The following is a 24,020-nucleotide window of genomic DNA, read 5'->3' on the forward strand; positions in this document are numbered from 1 at the left end:
AAGGTTTTTTGTTTATCTGGCTAGGAGTAAGGTTGTGTTTACTAGTTACTGCAGCTGTACATGACAGAAGGTAGTTTCCTCTGTTGTCCTTGTTTTTGTCTCCCTTGTATCTTCGTGTCCCAGACTTCTTATATAAGGTCTGAGAGTTGATGCTCTTTCAGTACAGTTCCCTGTTAGTATGTAGGAGCCCTACGGATGTGATGATGGGGTGGAAAGGTGCTGAGTGTAAGGTCAGAGGAATGGAAGCATTCTACAATCCTATGGTTTGAGCTCAGTCTTTTAGTGAGTCTGCGTCCTTTCACTGTGACTACTCTCACCCTACCTGACCCCATCCCAGACCCCTTAGGTGAGATAGAAAATCTAGAATTTGCCAAGAAAATTAGGCACACTTCCAAATGGCTACTTTTTCCCCTCTCCCTGTCAGAAGCAGAGGAGATTTTTCTCTCCAGTCTTCACAGTGAGAACTTGGTAGGGCTCCTGGAGGTAACATTGTTGGGTTGCCACTAAGACTGGTCCTCCTAGAGTTCATATCCCTCCAGCTTTCCCACACTGAGCTTCCAGCAGTTTGTTAATTACAGTTTACCTTTTCCTCACCCAGTACAGGCTCCAGCCACCGTTCCTTTCCCCAAGTTTCTGCTTTGCTAAGTTGTCACTGTCTGTATCTGCCTGTTGTCTCTTCAGTTTGGGGGCAGCAGTTTCCCCTGTGATCTCTATTCTCTGAAGGATCTAAGAAGAGTTTTTTGAGTTTTTGTTGTTGTGAAGATGAAACTGAAGCTTTCGAAGCTCCTTACATGCTGGACTGGAAACCAGAAGCCTTCCCCCATTGTTTTTTTTTAGAATAATCTTTTCCCATTCCTATACAACTTTCTTTGCCTACTTCATCTCCACTGTATTCTTTAATATACTAATATAATCTACTATCTTTTTTGAAGTCTTTCTATATCCACCAAATTTAAGCCATCTTTTATCTGTTGAACTGCATAGCAATTATGATCTACATCAATACTTGGTATTTTATGCTCACAGTACCCAATGAGCTGTATATCATTATTATTATTATTATTATTATTATTATTATTATTATTATTACCATCCCCATTTGATAGATGATGAATATGAGAGACAGCGGGAATTTCGTGTTTTTCCCAAAGTCATAAAGCTCACAAGTATCAGAGTTTGGATTAGAACCCAGCTAGTCTGACCCAGAGCTTATCTTCTAAATAGTACATATTGTTAGCTTTTTTTCTTAGAGTCTTTTGGGTATTTTCCCAGTCATAACTTGTCCATCCCCCTAACATCCAAATGCAAGACATGGTGTCTTCTATATAATAGTTACCCAATCAGTAACTTGTGATTGATTATTTAATCAATTATTAAATGATTATTTCCACTGCTAAAATCATATTTATATCTATTCTTTAAATTTTTCATGAGAGTAATAATAATTTGCAGCTGTGTTCTAAGCACTTTACATGTAGTGTATCGTTTAATCTTTACTGCAACCCCATGAGGTTAAAGTACCTACTATAATTATCTTATTGCTTCTGAGTCCTGGAGAATTTAAATAGGCTGCCCAAGGTCACATACCTAATAAGTGGAAGAGTCAGGATTCGAATCAAAGCCTCTAGTACCTGCAGGCTTAACTAGTGGAAAATCCAGCCCACAGTTTCTGCTATTTATTTATTAAAAGAATATGATAATCCTGTTTTCTGTTTCCATAAGAATAAATATTCTCTTCTTATTTGCTTTCCATATAATGGATCAAACAAAATCAAAGTTCTTACCATATCTAACTTACCTAAAGAAAAGGGTTTATGATTTATATTTTTATTTTAGTTTTTAATCTCAACTTGGCAAATGAAATCGTTACAGAAATGCTATTAAGCCAATAATGTTTCCAAAGGCATCTTGACAAGAAAAGACACATAAAGATGTTCAGTGTTCTTTTAGTATAAGGATTAAGAACTACAGAGTCCTTTGAAATTCCTAGACTTATAGGAAGAACCAGCCAATTCCATTTATATTTCATCTTCGTGTGATTGAGACATTCTTGCTTCTGAGCAAATTAGAAGCTTTCAAAAGAAGATGAATCTACCCTGTGTTGGCATGTCACAACTAGAAGCTTCACTTTTATATCAGAACATTGCATACTGAGGGGGAAAACTTGCAGCACAAAATTTGGTAATAGTAAATAGTACTGAAATGAGACATTCAGCTGAAAAACATGTTTTAAAAAATAGGTAATAATGACTCTCAAGAGAATAATGTCTGTAGAATAAACTGTTGGAAAGGGTAAAAATAAAGAAATGCCAAATCTGTTCATTACACAGCTCTACAAAAAGCAAATAGAAGTGATATAATGACAGACAATGTTTATCAAATACCATGAGAAAATTTCATTTGACTTGAGAGGCGCTGTATCTGTGGTTGCCATTTTGACAACTTTGAGGAAACTTTTGTTCTCTGAGTATGTTTACATTTCACAGGCTGTAAAACTTGCAGATGCAAATAGCCAGCACCTTGAAAATCTGGGGGCAGGGGGAATGAAAGTAAAAAAAGAGATTGAGGGCATTTCAACTGATAGTCATTATGCACCCTTATATTTTAGAGTGAGAGACAGGTAGAAATTATAGAGAATGTAGAGCTCAGCTAAGTAAGTCTGACTCTGAGGAAGGGAGAATTTGCTATCTTGAAAGAGAGACATATTGCATCGCATTAAAAAAAAAAAAGCATTAGGCAGCTTTATTTTATGAGCAAGAAAAAAAAAAGATGAAAATTGCCTCCAATTTAAAACAGGGAATGAATTCAGATCACTTGAAGTGGGAAATTGTCTTTTATGATTTGACCCTAGTGCAAACGAGTATGATTCTGCTGAGGGCACTGGAGCTTTAAAAATACAGCTTTCTTTTAAAAGTATTAACTGTCTATTTTTAAAAGACATGTCAAATTTATTACCTTATGGCATAATAACTCAATGAAACATTTTTGAAAACTCAAGATTGTAGCTAATAACATCTAAAAGACAAATTAGAAGCTTTACTCTCTACAAACACCAAAGTTAAAAAAGAATGTCCGTGAAGCATGGTGATGGATTCTGAATGTGGCTAATATATTTTGGCCTCTAATGTCAAGAAACAGTAGTGATTTGAACAAAGTACACTTTGATGCTGAATTTGCCTTATTTGACATTGTCAATTTTTGAAAACGTCCAATTCTTTAAAGTTTTTAAGGTAAAAAATTGAACATTCATGAGAAATTTCTATCCAGTTCTTATTTTAACTAATTAAGATGTGAAATATAAAAGCTATACCCTAAGAATCTTAAGAACTTGTAATCATTACACAGGTACAAGCAAAATTGAAGTATTAATCTGAAAATTTACAGAAAATATCAGGAGGCAGAAAGTATGAGGAGAGGTAAAATTCAGACAATATTTAGTGAATGCCTATGTTCTAGAGTATTACATCTAGTAGTGTTTAATTAAAGTATGATAGATTTTACAAACTTAATTGAATGCATACTGTCTAATATATGAGAGTTAAGTAACATTTTAAATGCCCAGTAGAAAGCTGTGAAACAGTCCAAAATCAAACCAACAAGCAAAAAATTCCGCTTCTGTAGAAATCTGTCCCATGAATGAATGTTGTTGATCATTCCATATAGTTACATTTAAATAAAGCTGGTTTAATGATTTATCATTAAATTCTAACTATGTTGTGGCAGCTGAGACTTTTCAGTTTTATTATCTGTTTTAACAAGTTCTGAACTTTGTGTGGGAGGCTAGATTCCTCTTGACCTTCCCCAAGGATTTTGCTAGATATAAATAGGTAATTTACCTATAAGTAGGTAATTCTCAACGAAGCAACTGAAAGTTTATAAATGTTCGAAAGTGGGTCTAGTCTGAGCTTGCTAGATAAAGAACGAGTCTATTTCTGAAAATATAATTCAATGTAAGGTTTTATAATTTTGTGATACAGTACATAGTTCCTGGATAATTCATAAATTTCTATTAATAATTTTAAGAGGCTAAGCAACTTTTCACGTTGATGATTCTCCAGAAAAAATATGACATTGCAACAAGTCTATTCCATTTACAAAGTCAGACTTACATATGTTTGAGTTCTAGAATTTAAAATCCCCAAAGACCAAATTTGCAATGGTGGCTTCTAAATTGCCATGCTTGGTCTTGCAATCTTAAATTTTTTAATGGATAAAACTTTACATTTACATGCGCTAATACATCACAGAGCAATTGACTTTCTAATTTTTGTGTTTGACTGTGGGATTTTGTAAGACCAAAATTGAATATGCAAATCAGAAGAGACCAGGTGGGGTGTGCTTTGGAAACTCACCCCGAGTCCCCTAACTAATAATTGGAATTGCTAACTTTGATGTTATGCTGTATATAACATTGTTTGTCTTGTACTGAAATAAGTATACTGCAGTGAAATGATGGATAATTATCATCCCCAGTGAACTATAGTTTTTTTGCTGTTTTTGTTTTTTTACACTGAGTTCCATGATATAGCCCTAAAATACAAACATCAGATTGTCCCACGTTCTTTTCAGTGATGTATCTTTGCTAAACTGCTTTTCAGTAGTTGCTGTAAGAAAAAGTAAGTACTGGGAAAGATAAATGTGAAATAGGGAATGAAGGTGAGGGTTTTCGATCTGATTTCAAGGTTTGAGAATGTGTGCCCAGTAGGCACACATTCCAATAGAAGGTAACTGTGGCTAATTAAGAATGAAATAATTTTTCAGTTTGTGTGTTTTAGTTTTTAAATGCCTGTAATATTGTTGGAATACCAATAAACATTAAGTTCTTTGGACTTAAATACTTAATAAACAAAACTGCAATATTGCTCCCCACCTGGGCCGCTGTGAAAAAGGTATTGGGAGAATTCCTAACTTTGTAAAACAGATTAAATTTGTGTCAGTGAACACAATTACTTTTTTCCCGCTGCCCTAAATATTTGACCTTCAGCATCAGGTTAGCAGTAAAGAAATAGAATGAAATATATTTGCTGTCTGAATTAAACATAATCTGCTTTTGAGTTAGAAGTTCATCAGTCTCATTATGTATGCCATACTATTTAAGAGCTGAGCTACTAAATGTGGAATAGTTTCATACAAACATAGTTAACATTAATTTACCTTATTTGGAACTAGATCAAGGCTATTTCTTTATAGGTTGAATAGATTCCATATTTTCAATAAAGTCTTAACTATATAAAAAAGTAATTATTATAGCTAATTGTATTATATTTCCTCATTCAGGGTAATGTTTTAAAGTATGTTTCGTAAAGTGTAGTCTAAATGTACTAGAAGTCATCAGGAGTGTAAAAAGTAATAAGGTGAAGGAAAACTTAGATGTTCTTGTTTAATCAAAATAGCATGGGTTTACAAGGGGGGAAGGTGACGGGGGTGGGTGGTGGTGGTGTGATGAATTGGGCAATTGGGATTGACATATATACACTAATGTGTATAAAATAGGTAACTAATAAGAACCTGCTGTATAAAAAATAAATTAATTAAATTTTAAAAAATAGCATGGGTTTAAAGAATGTATGTTCTTAATGAATAAGCCACGGTTCTTGGTAGGTTTGACAGATGGAGTGTAGGTGTATCTTGGTTGTGCATGACACATATATGACTTCATTTTCCAAACAAGAAAACAAACAAGTGACATCCTTGCAAAGAAATGTGAAAGAAAACTTAGAAAACTGTTATATTGCTGAATTAAAATAATGTATACAATTTTCCTAATCCACTATTTGCTAGCACATAAAATATATTTCATAGGACAATGAAGATAGAAGACTGTTCACTGATGCAATAGGGAGACTTTTCAACTTTTCAAATTATTTCCACTACCACTCTTTTATATTGAGGAAAATCTTGCTATAATAATTCACATGTCATGTTCCTTGGTTATTTTTCTTGATTAGGATTTTTTTCTTTATTTTGCCAGACATTATAAGGGTTCTTAGTGAAGAGAAATATTTTCAGTAAGGAACATTTTTTAAAAAATAGATACAAGTAACTTTCAGTTTCTCATCTGTCATGTAAGTCATTTGGAAGTCATTATTCCCATCCCCATAACAAGACAAAAAGCTGAATAAACTAAAAATCAACAACTCTTCCTGATCTGTTAGAGAATTGAGGTCAAAGGCAAACCACTGGCTCCAAATTGGAGACAAACAGGAGAAACAGAATCACAGCTTCCTGGAGCAGAAGCTCACGAAGAGAAACCTCTGCAGGAATCAGAACTAGGGTAGGAAATCCTAAACTATAACTGATGAATTGTTGCAGGCTCAATGTTCACACATTTGAGAGATTAAAAAATCCCAGGGGATTCAGTGTTAGGGGTCTCCACACTTGTGTAAGTTTTAACTTCAGGAGTCCTGCCATTTCTCTCAGTGAAGATAGAGAGACCTCCTCTCTGCTTTGAGCTGGTGGAAGGGAAAAGTAGCCATTTTGAAATTTACCCAGAACAGTGTGTTCTTAATAACAAGACCTGCCCTCAAGAGAGAACACCAATAAGTATTGGCTATTGCAATAGCTAAATCCAAATCACTGATAACACCAAATGTGGATGAGAATGAGAAGAAACAGGAACTCTCATTCATTGTTGATGGAACTGCAAAATGGGACAGCCAACTTTGGAAGACACGTTGTCAGTTTCATACAAAACTAAACAGTCTTACTATAAGATACAGCTGTTGTGCACCTTGGTATACTCACAAATGAATTGAAAACTTCCGTGTACACAAAAGCTTAACACACTGATGCTTACACAAGCTTTATTCATATTTGCTAAAGCTTAGAAGAAACCAAGATGTTCTTCATAGGTGAATGGATAAGCAAACTGTGGTACATCCATACAAGGGAATGTTATTCAGTGATAAAAATAAATGAGCTATCAAGCCACAGAAAGGCATGGAAGAACCTTAAATGATACATATTGCTAACTGAAAGAAGCTAATCTAAAAAGGCTATGTACTGTATGATTCCAACTATATGACATTCTGGAAAAGGCACACTGTTAACTCACAGTTTATGATTTAAGAACCTATATCTCAGTAACAATAAAAAATACCACAGAAAAAAATACTTTTAATAAGAAAATATGTTAATCGCCTTAGTTTAGAACTACAAATAAACATTTAACATAAGAAAGTATATATGTATATTTTTTTCATTCTCCCCCAATAAACGCCACGAAGGGAATAATAACTATGATGAATTTTGATGATGTCGGCAGAAAAATGAAATCCAATTGTGTTTAAATGGAGAGCTCTTTCAGATACTAATGCAGTTGAGAAGAACAGAAGTTATCTATTGCTCAGAAAAATAACGTGGTGACTTTAAGAATTACATTTCACTTTGCAGTTCTTGCCTACCATTCACTGTTACTTTGGTCAGTGTGGGAATCGGAACAACCAAAAATGAGATACAATAACAATCAGCCCCAGCAGCCTCTGAACCTGCTCTACATGCAGCATACAAAATATTTTATGTACTTGAAACTGACAGACAGGTTTGAGCAAACTAGGAGAAAAAGAATACACTTTCAGAGTCAACACAACTATCTGATCACTTTATGCACAAGTCGCATACCAAGGTGAATTTTATGAATCACATAGTGACACTCTTAATATTGGTTCAAAGAATTAAATATTATTAATATAACTGAGAAAAAGAAAATGAGTTGTGTTTAATTTTCTGTGTGTGTGTGTGTGTGTGTGTGTGTGTGTGTGTTTGGGAAAAAAATGAAATCTGTACTTGATTTAAATATATTCTGCCTCATGCTATAAAACATATTTCACTAAACAAAAAATATATTCATCTGTTACAAGGTAGTGGCCAGCACTTCCTGTATGTCAACTCATCTGGCCCCAAAGAAGGATACACTGCAAGAATCACTACTTCTCAATGCTTCCCAGCAAGCCTCGGAATGTGTACTCTTCGGTTCTGGTTCTACATGGTCGATCCCAGGAGCATGGGCGTATTAAAGGTACAAAAGGAAGATAGAGATTTGTCTTTCACTGAAATATTCAGAGCATGTGTTTAAACATTTTTTTTTGCGGGGGGGAGTCAGACAACACCCATCCTGATTCTATTAACTTCTCATTTCTTTCTGGGGCGATGGGACTTTGGCAAGCAGTGCTGTCATTCATCTTAATCTCATTCAAGATTTATCTCATTCACTGCTGCCACCTGAACTCAATTATAGCTCATGCTATTTAAAAGATTATCTAGAGATAAAAGATTATGGGCAGAGTCTACATATATCTTCTAATAACAACTTAGATAGGGACAATGAAGAAATGTGATGAGAGGGGTAATAATGGAGAGAATTTTCTTCCACAAAGTAAAAGCAAAGCACACTTAAGATTATACGTATATATCAGCTCACCCTAAAAACAACATACCTGCTTCATTTTTAACTAATTTAATATAAGAATATGCACCAAATGCAAATGTCTTTAAAGAAACAAGTTGCTGCATTTATACTTCTTATTGCATGAGAGATCAATGAATGAGTTTTTCATTCATTAGGAACCAATTTTGAACTCTTAATTTCTAATTAAAAGATTGTATATCAGAACACAACATGTAGTGTTATTGCTTTGAAATTATACAGTCATTTGTTATTGGGATAAATACAATTTGGAATTTTTGTCTTTATCTCAAACATTGTCCCTTATAAATAATAACAGCTATTATTAAGTGATTCCTATCTTTCTGGCTGTTCATTTTAACTTTATATGTGTTATCAGTTTTAATTCTCACATTCACCTGATGAGGTAGTATCTTTTTCCCAAATTTTTAGTAAAGAAACTGAAACTCAAAGTGGCTCAGTAATTTTTCAGTTTTGATTACACAACTAGCCAAAAATCTGATTTCAAAGGTCTGACATCCTTTATCCAGCATTGTTTCTCAGATTTTCTGCAGTATTCAGAGATGTCTAAGGAGAAACATGAGGGAAAGAAAGAATAAACGGCCTTATCAAGTCTAGCCATTGATAGGAAAGAGACCTCTTATCAAGTACAACTAAAAACATGCAAAGAAAGTGGAGGAGTTATATGGATTCTATTTAAATGTCCATTTTCCTAAAGAGAAGCCAGTAAAAACAACAGAAAAAGAGATTCATTTTTAACAGTTTCAATACATGTGAGTCTATGTAGATCATGAGAAAATTTTGCATTTTTTTCATTGTTTTTACATACAGTATGTGAATATTCAGTAGATTAGCCTTGTGCTTATGCTAAATTTTGTCCAGGGTAATTTATAACTACTGATCTTAAAAAAGACTCTCTAACATGTTGTTTTTACCGACATTTTAAAACATTGATGCTGCAATTGAAGAGGACACTAGTCAATGGTTATTTGTTACACACGGAAGCAAATGAGAAATGGAAAGGCCAATGAACCATTCAGTGGAATGCACGCAGATTCTAGTCACTTTCTAACAAAATGTTGCTTCCTCAATTCAAAAACAGTGTCCGTATATCCTTTAGCTCTTCACCAGCTGGTCATTCAGTGCTATAGACTGAATGTTTTTGTCTCCCAAAATTCAAATGTTAAAGTCTAACTAAGACAGTCAACTAGTTCAGTTACCTAGTTAAACAGCCCACTGTTTTTTTTTTTTTTTTTTTTTTTTTTTTTGCGGTATGCGGGCCTCTCACTGTTGTGGCCTCTCCCGTTGCGGAGCACAGGCTCCGGATGCGCAGGCCCAGCGGCCATGGCTCACGGGCCCAGCCGCTCCGCGGCATATGGGATCCTCCCAGACCGGGGCACGAACCCGTATCCCCTGCATCGGCAGGCGGACTCTCAACCACTGTGCCACCAGGGAGGCCCCAGCCCACTGTTTTAATCCATGCTTCTACAAACAACCTTTGAAATGGAAACGTTGGCCTCAAGTCTTGATTTCTGATAGCTTGCTTTTGGTGAGTACAGGTTTTTCTAACTGGAGGCCAGCAGTTAAGTGTAGCAATGCTTTTATACTCTGGGCTGCCTTCAGAGAGGTCTACTGGAAAGAACAGTGGAGGCCAACGGTAGTCAGGTTGACACCCAGGTTTTGTAGAGGAACTGCCCTACCCCACTCCAGATTGTCTTTGTAGGTTTGACTGTCACCATGACTTTTTTTTTTTTACCGCCTCCATAGATGACCCAAGTGGGGCCAATCATAATCATTTACAGTATTTGATGTAATGTTTATAAGAGGCTTTCTCTTTCTTCTGTGTTGCAAGTCACAAGGAAGTAGGCTAAATCTGGGGCTACTGGAAACCATCTTTCCCAATATGGGGAGAGAGATTGTGTGAGAAAGAAGCTAGCACACAGAGGGACGTAGGACTAAAAAAAAAAAGGAGGAAACAGAATTATTCCTGTTTTGTTTAAATCCTGGAGCCTACTTTACCTGAGCCAGTAAAATTCTTTTTGTTACTTGCTATTGAAAAATTCCTAACTATGACAGGCACCCAAGGAGAAACTGTTTTCATAATGTATCCTTATGTCTCTGACTGATCACAGTTCCTGTGGCAAGTCTCTTTCTCAACTACTGCTTTTAATCTTGAATTATTCCCAGACTGAAAAACTTCCTGAGTGTGCCATATTTTTATATGTGGGTGAATCAGTTAAGTGGAAACCCATTCTTTTTACCCTTTAAATCAAGGCTTTCCAGCAACATGCTGTTCGTTCACATGCAAGTTTATTCTTTCTTTTAATCTCTAATTTAGGTATAAGAGTGTCACATTTTTACAACATTTTCTACGGTGGGGTTTTTCAACTGATGTGTTGCATTTGAAAGAACCATCTGTAGTTACAGCATTGGCAAGTCTGATGGACAGATAGCTTCTTACAAAAGGTCTGAGAACCCAACTTTGTGTATATATTTTCTAAGTTAACCAGAAGTCCAACTAATATTATCTGGATTTGTGGTGAGGAAGAACCTCCTCTTTTTCATATTAAAAAGAAATTTTTAAAGAATAAAATAAATGATAATATCCACTGAGGGCATGGATGTGGAGAAATAGATAGCCATTGCTATCAATATACAATTATAAAGAGCATTTTGGAAATTAAAAGCTTTATAATTTTTATACTACCTACCAAAACGTTCTACATCTATAAATATTTATAAAGAAATAAAGATAGATATGCATGATGTTTTATTTATAAGGTTCTTCATCTCACTGTTGTTTATAGTAGGAAATATTTGAAACCACCTGTATGTCAAATATTAAGAATTGGTGAAATATAGTACATTCACTCTTACAATGAAATACTATGGAGAAATTAATTCTGTGAATGAATAATTAATGATAAAGAGAAGTATTTATGATTCATTAATAACCAAAGTAACCAAATTAACAAATATGTATTTTAGAATGCCATATAAAAATATATCTAATTTTGTATATGTTAACATATGAATATCTATATCTATATATTAATTTAATAAATATCTGTATCTGTGTGTATATATATATATATATATATGAAAAATATGTGGAAAGATAGACACTAAAATGGTAAAAGTAATTACCTCTAGATGGTGAAATGAAAAGATTTTTTTCATTACTTTTATTTATTTTATAATTTTTCTACATTAAACATGTATTACCTTTCTAATGAGAAAAATATATATTTCTAAAGGGTCTTCATGTTTGAAAAGGTTGAAAGACACTGCTCTAGGATATGCCATAAATAGGTGACTTCTTGAGTTAATAAATAGCAAATACAATTCTGGAGCATATGGTAGATTATAACTGTGCTAATCTGAAACTATTTCTTACACTGATTACATAAATCCTTTAGAAAGGATATGGCAAAGAAGATACCTACAGTGAAGTTTCATGATAGAGCATCTATGAGGCCATAAAAATAACAAGGTATTCCTAAAAGAGATTTCAAATTGCAGATTGTGTGAGAATGCTTTCTTGTCAGCACAAATTTTATAAAATTGTATTAAGTGCTATGTATTCCTTGCCCTTCTGTGCTCTGTTCTGTACCCCAGAGAACTACACTTTCCCTAGTCCTTTGCTGTCTTCACTCCTGAATAAGTTTGGCCAATGGAAGGTACTGGCCAAAGATCTGAGGGCAGGAAGAGGAGACAAGCCTTCCTCCTCTCTCTGTCTCTCTCCCTCTCCTTCTCTCTCTCTCTCTGTCTCTATATCTGTCTCTGTCTCTGTCTATCTGGCTGAGTTTCTGCTGCATCTCATCTGTGACTCAGTTCCCCTAGAGAGCCCCTGCTTCCCTGGCTCTGGCTCCCACCAAGGATGCCTGCCAAATGCTATCTTCTTCCAGGAACTTAGCTTCACTACTCCCTCCCTTTGACCCTCTAGTTTTCAAGTTGGACACATCTTCCTGTACATACTAATCTAGAGGTTGCCTCATAATTTCCTTAGTAGTTTCTCATCTCTTCCATAAACTTTGTACCCATTCCCTATATTAAAGGTCCTCTATTTGAAACATGTTAGTTTATATTTTCTAACTCAGCCCTGTCTAAGTGCCCACCCCAATGAAAACGCAAATCTTTTGAAGACATTAACTGATAAAACAATGAAAAATTTTGAGTGAGCTTCATTCAGTTTAAACTTGTCCTCCTTACATTAACTTATTAGAAGCTTACTGTTTAGTAGGGGGACAGAAAACAAATTTAAGAAACACAAATAGGAAAACTTCAATTTGTGATACAATACTCTAGAGCAAAGTAAACTGTTTTCTGTTACAAATAATTACTCATGGCCTGGTGAGAGAGTTATTTTATATTGAATGGTAAGAAAGTCTCTCTGAAAAATATGCAGTTTGAATTTAGATTTGAAAAACCAGAAAGATCCATTCTTGTGAATAACTGAAGTAAGAATGTTCTAGGCAGAGGAAACAAGCTAATGGAAAAGCTCAAAAATGGGAGGTATCTGAAGGCCAGTATAGCTGGCACAAAATAAGCAACAGAGCAAGAGACGCTAAGAGATAGGTAGGAACCAGCTCCTTCAGGGCCTTGTAAGGATGGTAAAGAGATTAGATTTTATTGTAAGAATCACGGGAAGTCATTGGAGAGTCTCTTAGCTTAGCCTGCTATAACAAATTAACATGGACTAGATCACTCAAACAACAGAAGTTTATGTCTCACAGTTCTGGAGGTTGAGGAGTTCAAGATCAAGATATGGGCCAATTTCCCTGTTGTGAACCCTCTTCCTGACTTTTCACTGTGTGCTCACCTGTCAGAAGGAGATCATCTCTCTGTGTCTCTTCTTGTAAGGACACTAATCTCATTCACAGGGACCTCACTCTCATGAGCTAATAACCTCCCAAAGACCCTAACTCCCAAAACCAAAACATTGGGAATTAGGGCTTCAACATATGAATTTGAGGAGACTCATTAAGTCCATAGCAGAGAGTTTAAAATTGAGGGATAATAACACCTCAATTGAAAATTTAGAAGATCTGTCTGGCTGCTGAGGGGAAAAAGGACAGGACCTGGAGGTAGGAGGAGGCCAGAAAGTGGCAGTGAAACAGGGAGACAAGTTAGAAGATTTCCAGGGGTCTCTGGCAGAGAAGATATGGCTTTGTTTAAAGTGGAGTATAAGGATAAACTGGAAAACAATTGCTACAAATAATGAACATGACTTAGATCTTCACTGGCATATTAAGATTATTTTCTAAATAAAGCACACTTTAATTTTATTAGTATATTAGTGAAGGACATCATATAAAGCTAGTGCAGTCAAAGAAGACATACAGTTGATGAGATCAAAGTGAAATTCAATTATGATGTCCCTATTACTTTTTAGGGTAAAAAGCCAAACAATTCAGTTTTATCCCAGCCTGTAAAGTAGAGTGCTGCATGATGGAGGAAATGTTTTATGGGAACTGGAAAGCCTGGTAGTATAATAAGTGAATAATATTCAGGATAGTGAAAGAATAATATTCAGAATAATAAGATATCTATACAGGCATCAGTATCCCTTGATTCACAGGCTCACAAATTATGGAACAATGTTAATACATACTTTATTTTCTAGGTCAGTTTCTTTCTGTCTTTCAATTACCTACCTACATATTAAATTAAAAGCACTCTTTAAAATGGTTCTGGTCTCTTTATGATTCACATTGCCAAAAGAGCCCTAAGTGAAACCAAATTAATTTCCCATGAGATTATTTAGTTTCAGTAGTTCATCTTTCTAGCTTCTGGCTTGTTCTGATATTTAATGCTAGCTCAGGTGAGTTTTTTAATATCTATGGAAAGAGGTAAAGTTTGACACAGGACAAGAGAATGTCTCTGCAAATGACTAATATCCTTTTATTACTCCAGACTCATTTTTTAAAGATACAAAAAGGAAGTGAACTTTTATAATTAATACTTTTCATAATAGTTTTTGTAATTTATAGAAATTTCTAATTGCTCAGGAGGGAAAAAACGAACTATTTCCTAAAACTTCTTTCAGTGTTAACAGATGGGTTAATATATCTAAATGGGCTTCTAGAAGGCTACTGTTCATATATCAGAACAGTTAGCCAGCAGGTTGAAGTGGTCTTTATTTTAAAGTTGAGTTTTAGGGCTACATGATTTCTGCTAAAACCTATGGAATTTAGCATGTAAATATTCCATTAGGGAAGCCATTATTGAGGTGGCCGCATGCTTGTGAATTCTGCTTTGTTTTGTTTTAATGTGATATTTAGGAAGATAGTAAGATCAGAGAAGAAAAAAGCTGAGAATAATATCGGAGGGTTACTGTATGCCATACAGTAAAGTCGTTTACATGTATTCATTCACCTAATCCTCACACCTTCCATGAGGCAAGTAATGACATTACCTACATTTTAACAGATGAGGAAAATGAGATACAGAAAGCTTCAGGAACTTGTTCAAGGTCACAGAGCTATTTATGAAATGGCTCCAGCATGTGCTTTTAATTACTATGCTTACTGCCTCTCAGAACTAGATGGGTTTTTTATGGCGTATTTTATTTTCCATATTTTATTATTCAAAATCATCTTTTATTTCCTACCAATAGTTACTGAAATCTGGTTCTTTAAAAGGTGCTTTGCATATTTCCGGTTCTACATATTGTTGTTTTCAGTATAAATTTGATTTGAATTACAAATGTAACAAAAAACAAAAAAAATGGTGTAACAGTTATTTAAATCGTCCTCCTAAATGTGTTCCCTAAATGTGCAGTGTGTGTAAGGTGGTGTGGTAGATGCTTTCAGTATTTCTTTTTCCTATAATTGCCTGTGGGACATACCATTTAATCCTTTCGTGCTGCTGCTTTTGATGATTAACTTGTGAATGAGCCGTTCACCACAGATAAGAGCTACCAGACTACATCCTCTTTGTCAAACTGATCCAGGCCTCCTCTGGTCAGTTTTGGAGTCCTCTTGGGTTTGTCATTAGAACTATAGCTGTCCTTTTAGAAGAGTTGGACCTTTCAGGGGCCCATTTTCTAGGATAAATGCAGGAGGAACTTCTGTTTATTCCCTGTGATGCTTCCAGGCACATGAACTTCAGAATGGGAAGTTTAGCAGAGAAGGAAAAGAGTCTCACTTCAATTCAGCCTTGTTTCTTAAATGCAGGATGACCTTGGGCCCTCTGGGGGACACTGCAGAGGCACAGTGCGCCAGCAAGGGTCAGGTACTACAAGATATTCTGGAAAGGACCTCTGATACATCAATCAGCAACTACCCTTATCACTATATATAATAATATAATCAGAAATAATTAAATAATGAATCAATGAAATATTGTGTATGAACAGTTCCTAGTTAAAAAAGGAAATGCATTTTAGATTTACATTCATTTAATCAGGGCACTAGGTTACCACTTAATGCAATGAAGTAATAATTTACAAAATGGTAACCTGTGTTAAGGACTTGCCCCAAAGGTTCTGGTTATTACCGTGAGATGTTACCACATAGATGAGGACCTGGCCCATTTCTTAATTATCACTAGTGCTCTAGAAATTCTTCCAGTGATATGTTGAGTAAAAAGAGAAAGGAGAAAAATGTTAAGTTTCAAAAAGGAAAAAATATATTTTAAAAAGTTGAATATGTACTTGTATTCATATAGAAATATATATATAAAATTAAATAGATACTAGTTTGTATGGCATATGCTTAAGACAATTTACACATCAGATTTTTTGTTTAATCCTTTTCTTTATTATTAGTGCTTAATTTAACATTGCATTTTTTATGATGTTATGTTATTGCAAAAGTTGTTGAGAGGCTCTATCAGTATTCAGTCAATAATTTTATTCCTTTTTTTATATGCATTTTAACTGTCCCAGGCTAACCAGTTCTCTCTCATTCCTGTCACATGCTAAACCTCATGGGCATTATTTCCACAGGTGGTGGTACACTGCTTATCAAAGGCAGCTTTTGAGAACAACATTACATAGTGTTTAAAAGCAGAAACAATAATATATGCAGATATCCCCAGGCATAAAATGTTGGAGGTGTGTGTAGGAGTCACTGAGCATACTTAGCAAATTTCTGCCCTCTAAACAGACTTGTGGAAGCTCTAGATTATACCCTACATTTGAGCATTTCATACTAATTTAGCATAAACATGGCTAGTAATGTACTAGAGCAGTAATTCTCAACATGTCACACACACTGCTGTGTTGCAGTCATTTGTAAGATGTGACACAGGTAATACGCAAGAACAGTAGTTAAAATGAACCCAAGTACTTTTTAGTGATTTCCTCCCTTTTTGAGTATAGAGATTCAAGATTCTCCCTATATTATATCAGTGTGCTGTATTTAATCTGACAGGTCTTATTGACTAGAAAAGAAGAAAGGTAAGGTTGTATCTGATGTGTCAGGCATTTTGTTAAGCAGTTTGCGTGACCCTCAGGACCATGTGATGAGGGACACCGAGGAGAGTGCGTCAAACACAACATATCATCCATCACATAGTGAGAATCATGAGCTTAGCAAAGGTGGGCACACAGACCTTGACAGCAAAGATACTTGGGTAGGACAGATATAGGGAACAATGCTGACATGTGCTGTGTATCTTTTATTGTAGATAATAGAAATATAAACCTCAGGATGGTAAAAAACGTTGCTTCAAGTTTCTATTAAAGTATAAATTATCAGGCTGGGATGGCACTACATGAAATGCAAAGGGTGACACTCAGAAGGAGCTAATCGAATATGACCTTCAAATTAGACTTTCCCTTTTTGAGTATAATAAAAGCAGGAAAAGAAAAGTGACCTCAAGTTGAAGAGTTATGCTGCTAAAAATTAAAAACAAGTCACCATTTTAGGACAGAGAGATGGGAATTTGCAAAAGAAGGTATTTCTTACCCCTGCCTACAAGCAGGCTAAGTGCAAAGTCACCTTGAGAAAGAACCAAAAGTCAGCTTCGCTTAGAAGTCTGGGTCCCATGCTGAATATTGCTTCTTAAAAAAAAAACCAAAACAGAACAAAACAAAACAAAAAATTTAACAGATTCATAGTTAAAGCAACTTTTCTTTTACATTTTTATTTTGTGAAATCTGTCAGTCTCTATTTTCTTTATAGATTTTGGCCTTAATACTTTGCTTAGGAAGCCCTTTCCTGTCATAAAATAAAATATTCTCATTTTTTTAAGTTATCTCATAATTTTGATTTTTTAGATTTAACTAATTCATCCACTTATAATTGATTTTGCATGTGTATGATGAGAAGTTAGAAATTCATGATTTTCTTTCCAAATAGGAAGCTCGTTCTTCCAACATCACTGATTCAGTACTGTGTCCTCCACCTGTTGATTTGACATGCTTTCATAATATGTTAAGTTCATATACGCATTTGTAAATTTTCTACAGATGTATGAAAGAATGGTTGTTTCTTCATTGGATGCAAAGATAGATGCACAGAGAGATGATAGAAACACAGAGATAAATTCAATCATAATCCTGTACATCCTTACTCACTGTTATCTACTTAATTTGTCAATTTAGGGAAAAAAAGGTATTTTAAGTTCCTCCAGTATAAAGTCTCAGTTTGTCTTTCTGTTCTTATTGGTCTCAGCCCTTATATTTCAAAGCCATATGGTTGAATGAATGAAGATTCAAGACAGTTATAGGTGCTCAAGGAATTATAACTTTTATTAAGTACCTCCTTTATATTTTCCTGAAATCTTATTTTGTCTGTTAATAATACGGACATTCTTACCATTTAAAAAATAAATACCCTGGGCATATATACACTACCAAAGATAAAATAGATAGCTAGTGGGAAGCAGCCACATAGCACAGGGAGATCAGCTCGGTGCTTTGTGACCACCTAGAGGGGTGGGATAGGGAGGGTGCGAGTGAGGGAGATGCAAGAGGGAAGAGATATGGGGATATACGTATATGTATAACTGATTCACTTTGTTATAAAGCAGAAATTAACATACCATTGTAAAGCAATTATATTCCAATAAAGATGTTTAAAAAAATAAAAAGAAATAAATGCCTTAACATCTTACTCATCCCTTTATTTTCAACAATCCCATGACTCTTGACTTTAGTTATGTCAGTTATAAACAGCATATGGCTGGATTATTTTTTTCCGTAATCTGAGCTTCTGGTTTTTTTTAATAAATCAATTCAGTCCTTTCACATATGTACAAAACGTTTTTCATGTGTGTTTTCTATTAGTCTTTTTCTTGTTTCATTATTTTCCCCTTTACCTCTGCCTTTAATTTGTGATTGTATTTCCTTTATTCCTCCTTATTCCCAGTGTTTGTAAGTTTTAATTGCTGTATCTTTTTTCTAAAGTGGACATTTAATTTTTAGTAAATCTATTCAAAATATTTATCCATTTTTATTGAAAATTAATTGCATACTTCTAACCTATCCACCCCTCAAATAAAAGAAGACCTTTGGCAAAATTTTACTGACCTGGCTCATCCTCCCAAACAGCTCTACGACTTACTAAAATTTGTTGGAACATTAGATTCATGGTGTAAATAATTCATCTACTCCCCTGGCAATCGTATTCTTTAAAATGCCTTAGACCTCACCGGTATATAATTATCAAGTAAGACTATATGTTTTACAGTTACCTTTGCTCACTACTCTTTATTAATTCCTCTGCAGTCCACTATATTGGATTCTTTTTGTTTGATATGTATATCAGTTTGCTCAGGGCTGCCATAACAGCATATCACAAACTGGGTAGCTTAAACAGGAGACATTTATTTTCTCACAGTTCTGGAAGCTGGTGGTCCAAGATCAAGGAGTTGGCAGTTTTGATTTCTTCTGAGTCCTCTTTCCTTTGCTTGCAGATGTTTGCTATCTCACCATGTCCTGGTCTTTCCTCTACGTGGGTGCATTTTTAATATTTGCTCCAGTGTACAAATTTCCTCTTCTTATGAGGACACCAGCAAGATTGGATTAGGGTTCACCTTAAAGGCCTCCTTTTAATTTAATTACCTCTTTAAAAGCTCTATCTCTAAATACAGTCACATTTTAAAGTACTGGGGTTTAGGGTTCAACATATGAACTTTGGAGGGTCACATGCAGCCCATAGCATGTTTTATTCATAGGTATTTCAGAAACAGTGCATGGCTGGTAAGCTTTTTGAGTTCCTGATTGGCTGAAAGAAGCATATCATGGATCCATACTGGAAAGATAGTTTGGGTATGAACTTCTAGGTTCAAAATTATTTTTCCTTAAGTAATTGAAGGCACTCTTGCATTGTATTCTAATGTCCAGTGTCTATCTGCCATGTAGAAGACAGCTGTCTGACTGATTATTTCTCCTCCAGGATTTTCACATGTCCTACTTTTCTCGCAGGAAGTGGGTAAAGTATTCTTTTAATCCTTGGTGTTGATAAAATCTCCTGGGAATTTGATGGGCTCTCATCATTTTTCACCTCTGGGAGGTTTTCATCTGTAATTTATTTAATTATTTCCTTCTAAAGACATCTGTTAGACTGATGTGGAAACTTCTGGATCTATCCTTGCTATCCCCTACCATATATTCTCAAAATTTTCATCTCTTGGTCCTCAGACACTGTGGTCTTGGGAGGATCACTTGGTTTAGTTTTCCAGTTCACTTTGTGAAATTTAATCTGTATCGATTCTGCTATGCAGTTCATCTCTGGGGGCTTTGCTTTAGCAACCATTTTGTTAATTTCCAAGATCTCTGAATGCTTCTTTTTCATATTAGTTTGTTCTATTTTATAGATATGATGGACACTTGAATCTCTCAAGGGAATTAATTACATTTCTTTATATATTTCCCCATTTATTCTATTAGCAGTTGTTCTCATGGTGTTCAGTACTGGTCTCAATTTAATTCCTGTCTTTCAGAATTTTCCTCAACTCTCAGGTTACTTACTATTGGTTTTCTATTCATATATGTGGATGAGTCTAGATTGGATAATATTACCATGTGTATTTTATTGCATCAGACCTAGCAGTGAATATGCATTCTAATTCAAGATCTCCAGTTTTATTGCTCTGGTGAAAAGAAGGAGATGTATTTTCTAGTGGACTTACATTTCTGATGTACTGCTGGCTTGTTTATTTGTTGAGGGAGGTACAAGTACTTTGTGGCAGTCACAAGGCCACCACCTCACTTCTTTGGTCTCAGTGCCCTTTCGTGAAAACTCCTGTGTCAGATCTCCCACGCCAGCAGTATTTATCCACCCTGTGTGTCCTAAGTATGAATGCCTGCATCAGTAACTCCTAACATATGGACTGATCTGGCTTTTTATGGAGTTCTTTGATTAATTATGAGCTAGTGACACATGCATAGCTTCTTCTCTATGCTGTCCACCTCTTAGAGTTATTCCAGAATTCCACTGGGAACAGTCACTTTTTTGTTGGTCTTTTTTTCACCTGTAGATGTTTGCAAGTTCCTCAGTTTTGTTTATGTAATTTCAACCAACAGTTTCCATTTGGTTTAAAACTTCCAGAAAGTCCTTACTATTTTTGTATGTTGGTAGATGTGCTCCTAATTTTCCTGTGCTTCTGTGGATTTCTTTCAGTATTTTTCCTGTCTTTGCAGTAGAACATTCTTGAGGTGTATAAGTAAACATATGTTTTCAGTTAACCATCAGAACCAGGAACCATTTTTCCAAATATTTACAATTTTGCAGAATACACTTAAAAAAGTAAACTCCCCCCCCCCTTTTTTTTTTTTTTTGCTATTTTACAGTCTAAAATTTCCTTCATTTTGAGAGAAGGTGTTTTGAAGGCATTTTGGTAGTCTGTACAGTGATTAGTTGGGAGAAAAATCATGGAGGTATCAGGCTAACACTGAATGCTACACAGGTCATTCTACTGTTGAGAAACATTTGGTTGGTGCTTTATTTCTGATTACTCCTAAATAGTCTGTCTCTTTCAAAGAATGTGAAGTTAATGTTGTAGAGCTAAATACAAGTCAGCCACTTCAATTTCCACATGCATAGTAGCTGTAATTTTTCTCAGCTCTTCTTCCTCTGATACAGCCAGTGATGTTTTTTTTGCAAACAAGTGATGTTCAGGAAAGGCAGTCAACTGGAAACCTATGTCCTAGACCCAACTTTCTAAGTTGCTAATGACTAGAAACTTAGAGAGTTTCTAAAGCTCCCTGGTTCTCATTCCCCTTATTTACAAGCACCCTAGTGATGCATTTGTAAAAAATCTGAAAAACCTGAAATTGTGCCCTGAAATCATTTTTTTAAATCCCATGAATGTGTCAGCTCGTTATGGTGAAATTGCCTAGTTAACTTTCTTATTAATATGACTCATCCCACTATATTAACTCTTTTTTTCTGAATGGATGATATGTGATATGTAATAGCAAGCTCTTGAATAATAATAAAAAGGAAATGTATTTAGTCTTGATACTTACTTTATATACATTATTTTAATTTAAACCTAATAACAGATGTATCAGGAAGATATCAATATTTCTTCCATTTAACAAAAGAGAAATCAAAGCTTGAAAAGATTACATAATTTAGCCTAAGACATCCAGTTAGTATTGGCAGAGCCAGGATTAGAATCTGGGTGCTAGCCCCAGACCATAACACTGTTCAGCCTTCTTAGTTATAGGGAGGTAAAACCCTGAAGGAAAGTTTTATGCTTTTTAAATATGATAGAGGGACCAGAAATTCCTCCTTTTACCGCAAATATTCACCAGCCAATTTGGCTGGTCCTTTATAGTTTGAACAGGGTTTTCATGTCAGTGAACTCATTTAATTTGCTCTGAGATGTTACAGAACAAACTGGATTCCCTTTTTCCCATCTCCAATGAGAAAGGCAAAGAAAAAAAGAGTGATCTATTTCCTCAGCCTTTAGGGACAAAGCTGAAATGTAGATTGTTCTGCAGTTCAAATTCTGATTGTTCTAAGGTGTTTTTTTTTAAATTATCCATTCTCCTACTTACCTATGGTGTATTTTTAAATTTTAAGACAGCATAGCTTATTTATAACTTACTGACCGCCTAACTCAGAAAGAAAATTGTGGTGATGTTTTAGTGCGAGCAAGGAACTATTTGTAAAAAATAGTGATTAGGGTATTGCTAGCTCTCACGGCAGTACCTGAATAATCCTGATTTTTATAAGTAGATACGTTTTCTTTATCAGATAAAATGATGAATTTGCCAAGGTAGAACTTGTGCAGTGAGAAGCAATGAGAATGCTGCTTCTACTTCCACCACTGGTCAGCGAGTTACTTGGTCTCTAGTCCCTGTAAAGTTTTTGACTAGACGATCTCCAGGATCCTGTCCAACTCCAAAGTTCTTAAATCTTTAGCTTTTTCATTCTTTAGCCAGTGTTTACTGAGCCCCTATTATGTACCTGGCAGTGTTCAAGGCATACATAAATAAACAAAACAGACAACTCCCTGCTCCCTTAAAATTTATGTTATAATGGGGAAACTGCCATTAAACAGCAGGAAATGAGATCAGTGAGTAAGCTGAGTAGTCTTTTTCAAGACTCTGTGACAAACTAAAGCAGTGTAAGAGGATTAGTCGGGCTGGGTATGGTCAGAGTGAGCCGCTTTAAGGGTGTAAGCTTAGAGCAAACGCTTGAAGGAGGTGAGGCTGTGAGCCATGCAGATATGGGGCCCGGAGTGGGAGAACAGACAGAGAGAAAAAAACAGTACAAAGACCCAAGTCAGGAGTGTTCGTGGGGTTTAGGGAGATGGACAAAGGAGTCTTGTGGCTAGAGCACAGGGAGGGAGGAGAGAGTAAGAAGACACAGAGGAAGGGGAATGGGGAGAGGTCTTGAAAAAACTTTTATACCATTGGAAGGACATTTTTATTACCTTTGTTGTGGAACCCAGTTCTAGAAAGTTGCTATTACTGAGTTCTTAAGTGCCTCCTTTGATAGCTTAATATACCTGGTACTCTGATAATTCTTGCCTCTGATCAGGCAAAGGAGCTTGGTCTTAAAGAGGGTGTTGGGAAAAGGAGCTGACATTGGCAAGCTTAGAGGTGATGTGCCACCTGACTTTTTTAAATGTCCAAAGTTGGAAATAGAATGTGTGATGGAAAGAGGGTAGGGAGGAAAGAGAGGGTGAGTAAATATGTTTAGAAGACCAAGTGACCATTTGAATAATTGCTTTAATTGGCATTGAAATGGATGAGGCAATTGTGTTTTTCCAACAGAATAGGCAATTGAGTGAATCAAAGCAAATCAGGGAAATTCCACACTAGCTCTGTCATTCTCTACTGTGTATATTTTGGGTTTTTAAAAATATTCTTTAGATTCATAGACTTTATTTCTTTTAGCAGTTTTAGGTTTACAGAAAAATTGAGCAGAATGCCCAGACGGTTCCTGTATACAGTACCCACTCTCATTACCCCCAGCTCCAAGTTTTCGCTATTATTAACATCTTGTATTACTCTAGTATATTTGTTACAGTCAATGAGCCAATATTAGCTCTTTATTATTAACTAAAGTCCATAGTTTCCATTAAGGTTCATTCTTCATTCCATGGGTTTTCACAAATGTATAATGATGTGTACCCACAGTTTCATACAGAATAGTTTCACTGCCCTAAAACTCCCCTGTGCTCAATCTATTCATCCTTCCCTACC

The 24,020-nt window shown here is 35.4% G+C and overlaps 1 protein-coding gene across 1 annotated transcript in view; it reads left to right on the plus strand.

Moving 5' to 3' along the window:
• Window positions 1–24,020, plus strand: part of MALRD1 (MAM and LDL receptor class A domain containing 1) — a 625,167-nt gene that overhangs the window by 461,355 nt on the left and 139,792 nt on the right. Inside the window, exon 33 of the mRNA XM_060096153.1 lies at window positions 7,860–8,017. Within this exon, the coding sequence (XP_059952136.1) occupies window positions 7,860–8,017 (158 nt within the window). The remainder of the gene's footprint in view (window positions 1–7,859; window positions 8,018–24,020) is intronic.

This window comes from Mesoplodon densirostris, chromosome 4, assembly GCF_025265405.1.
Source record: "Mesoplodon densirostris isolate mMesDen1 chromosome 4, mMesDen1 primary haplotype, whole genome shotgun sequence".
Classification (NCBI taxonomy): domain Eukaryota; kingdom Metazoa; phylum Chordata; class Mammalia; order Artiodactyla; family Ziphiidae; genus Mesoplodon; species Mesoplodon densirostris.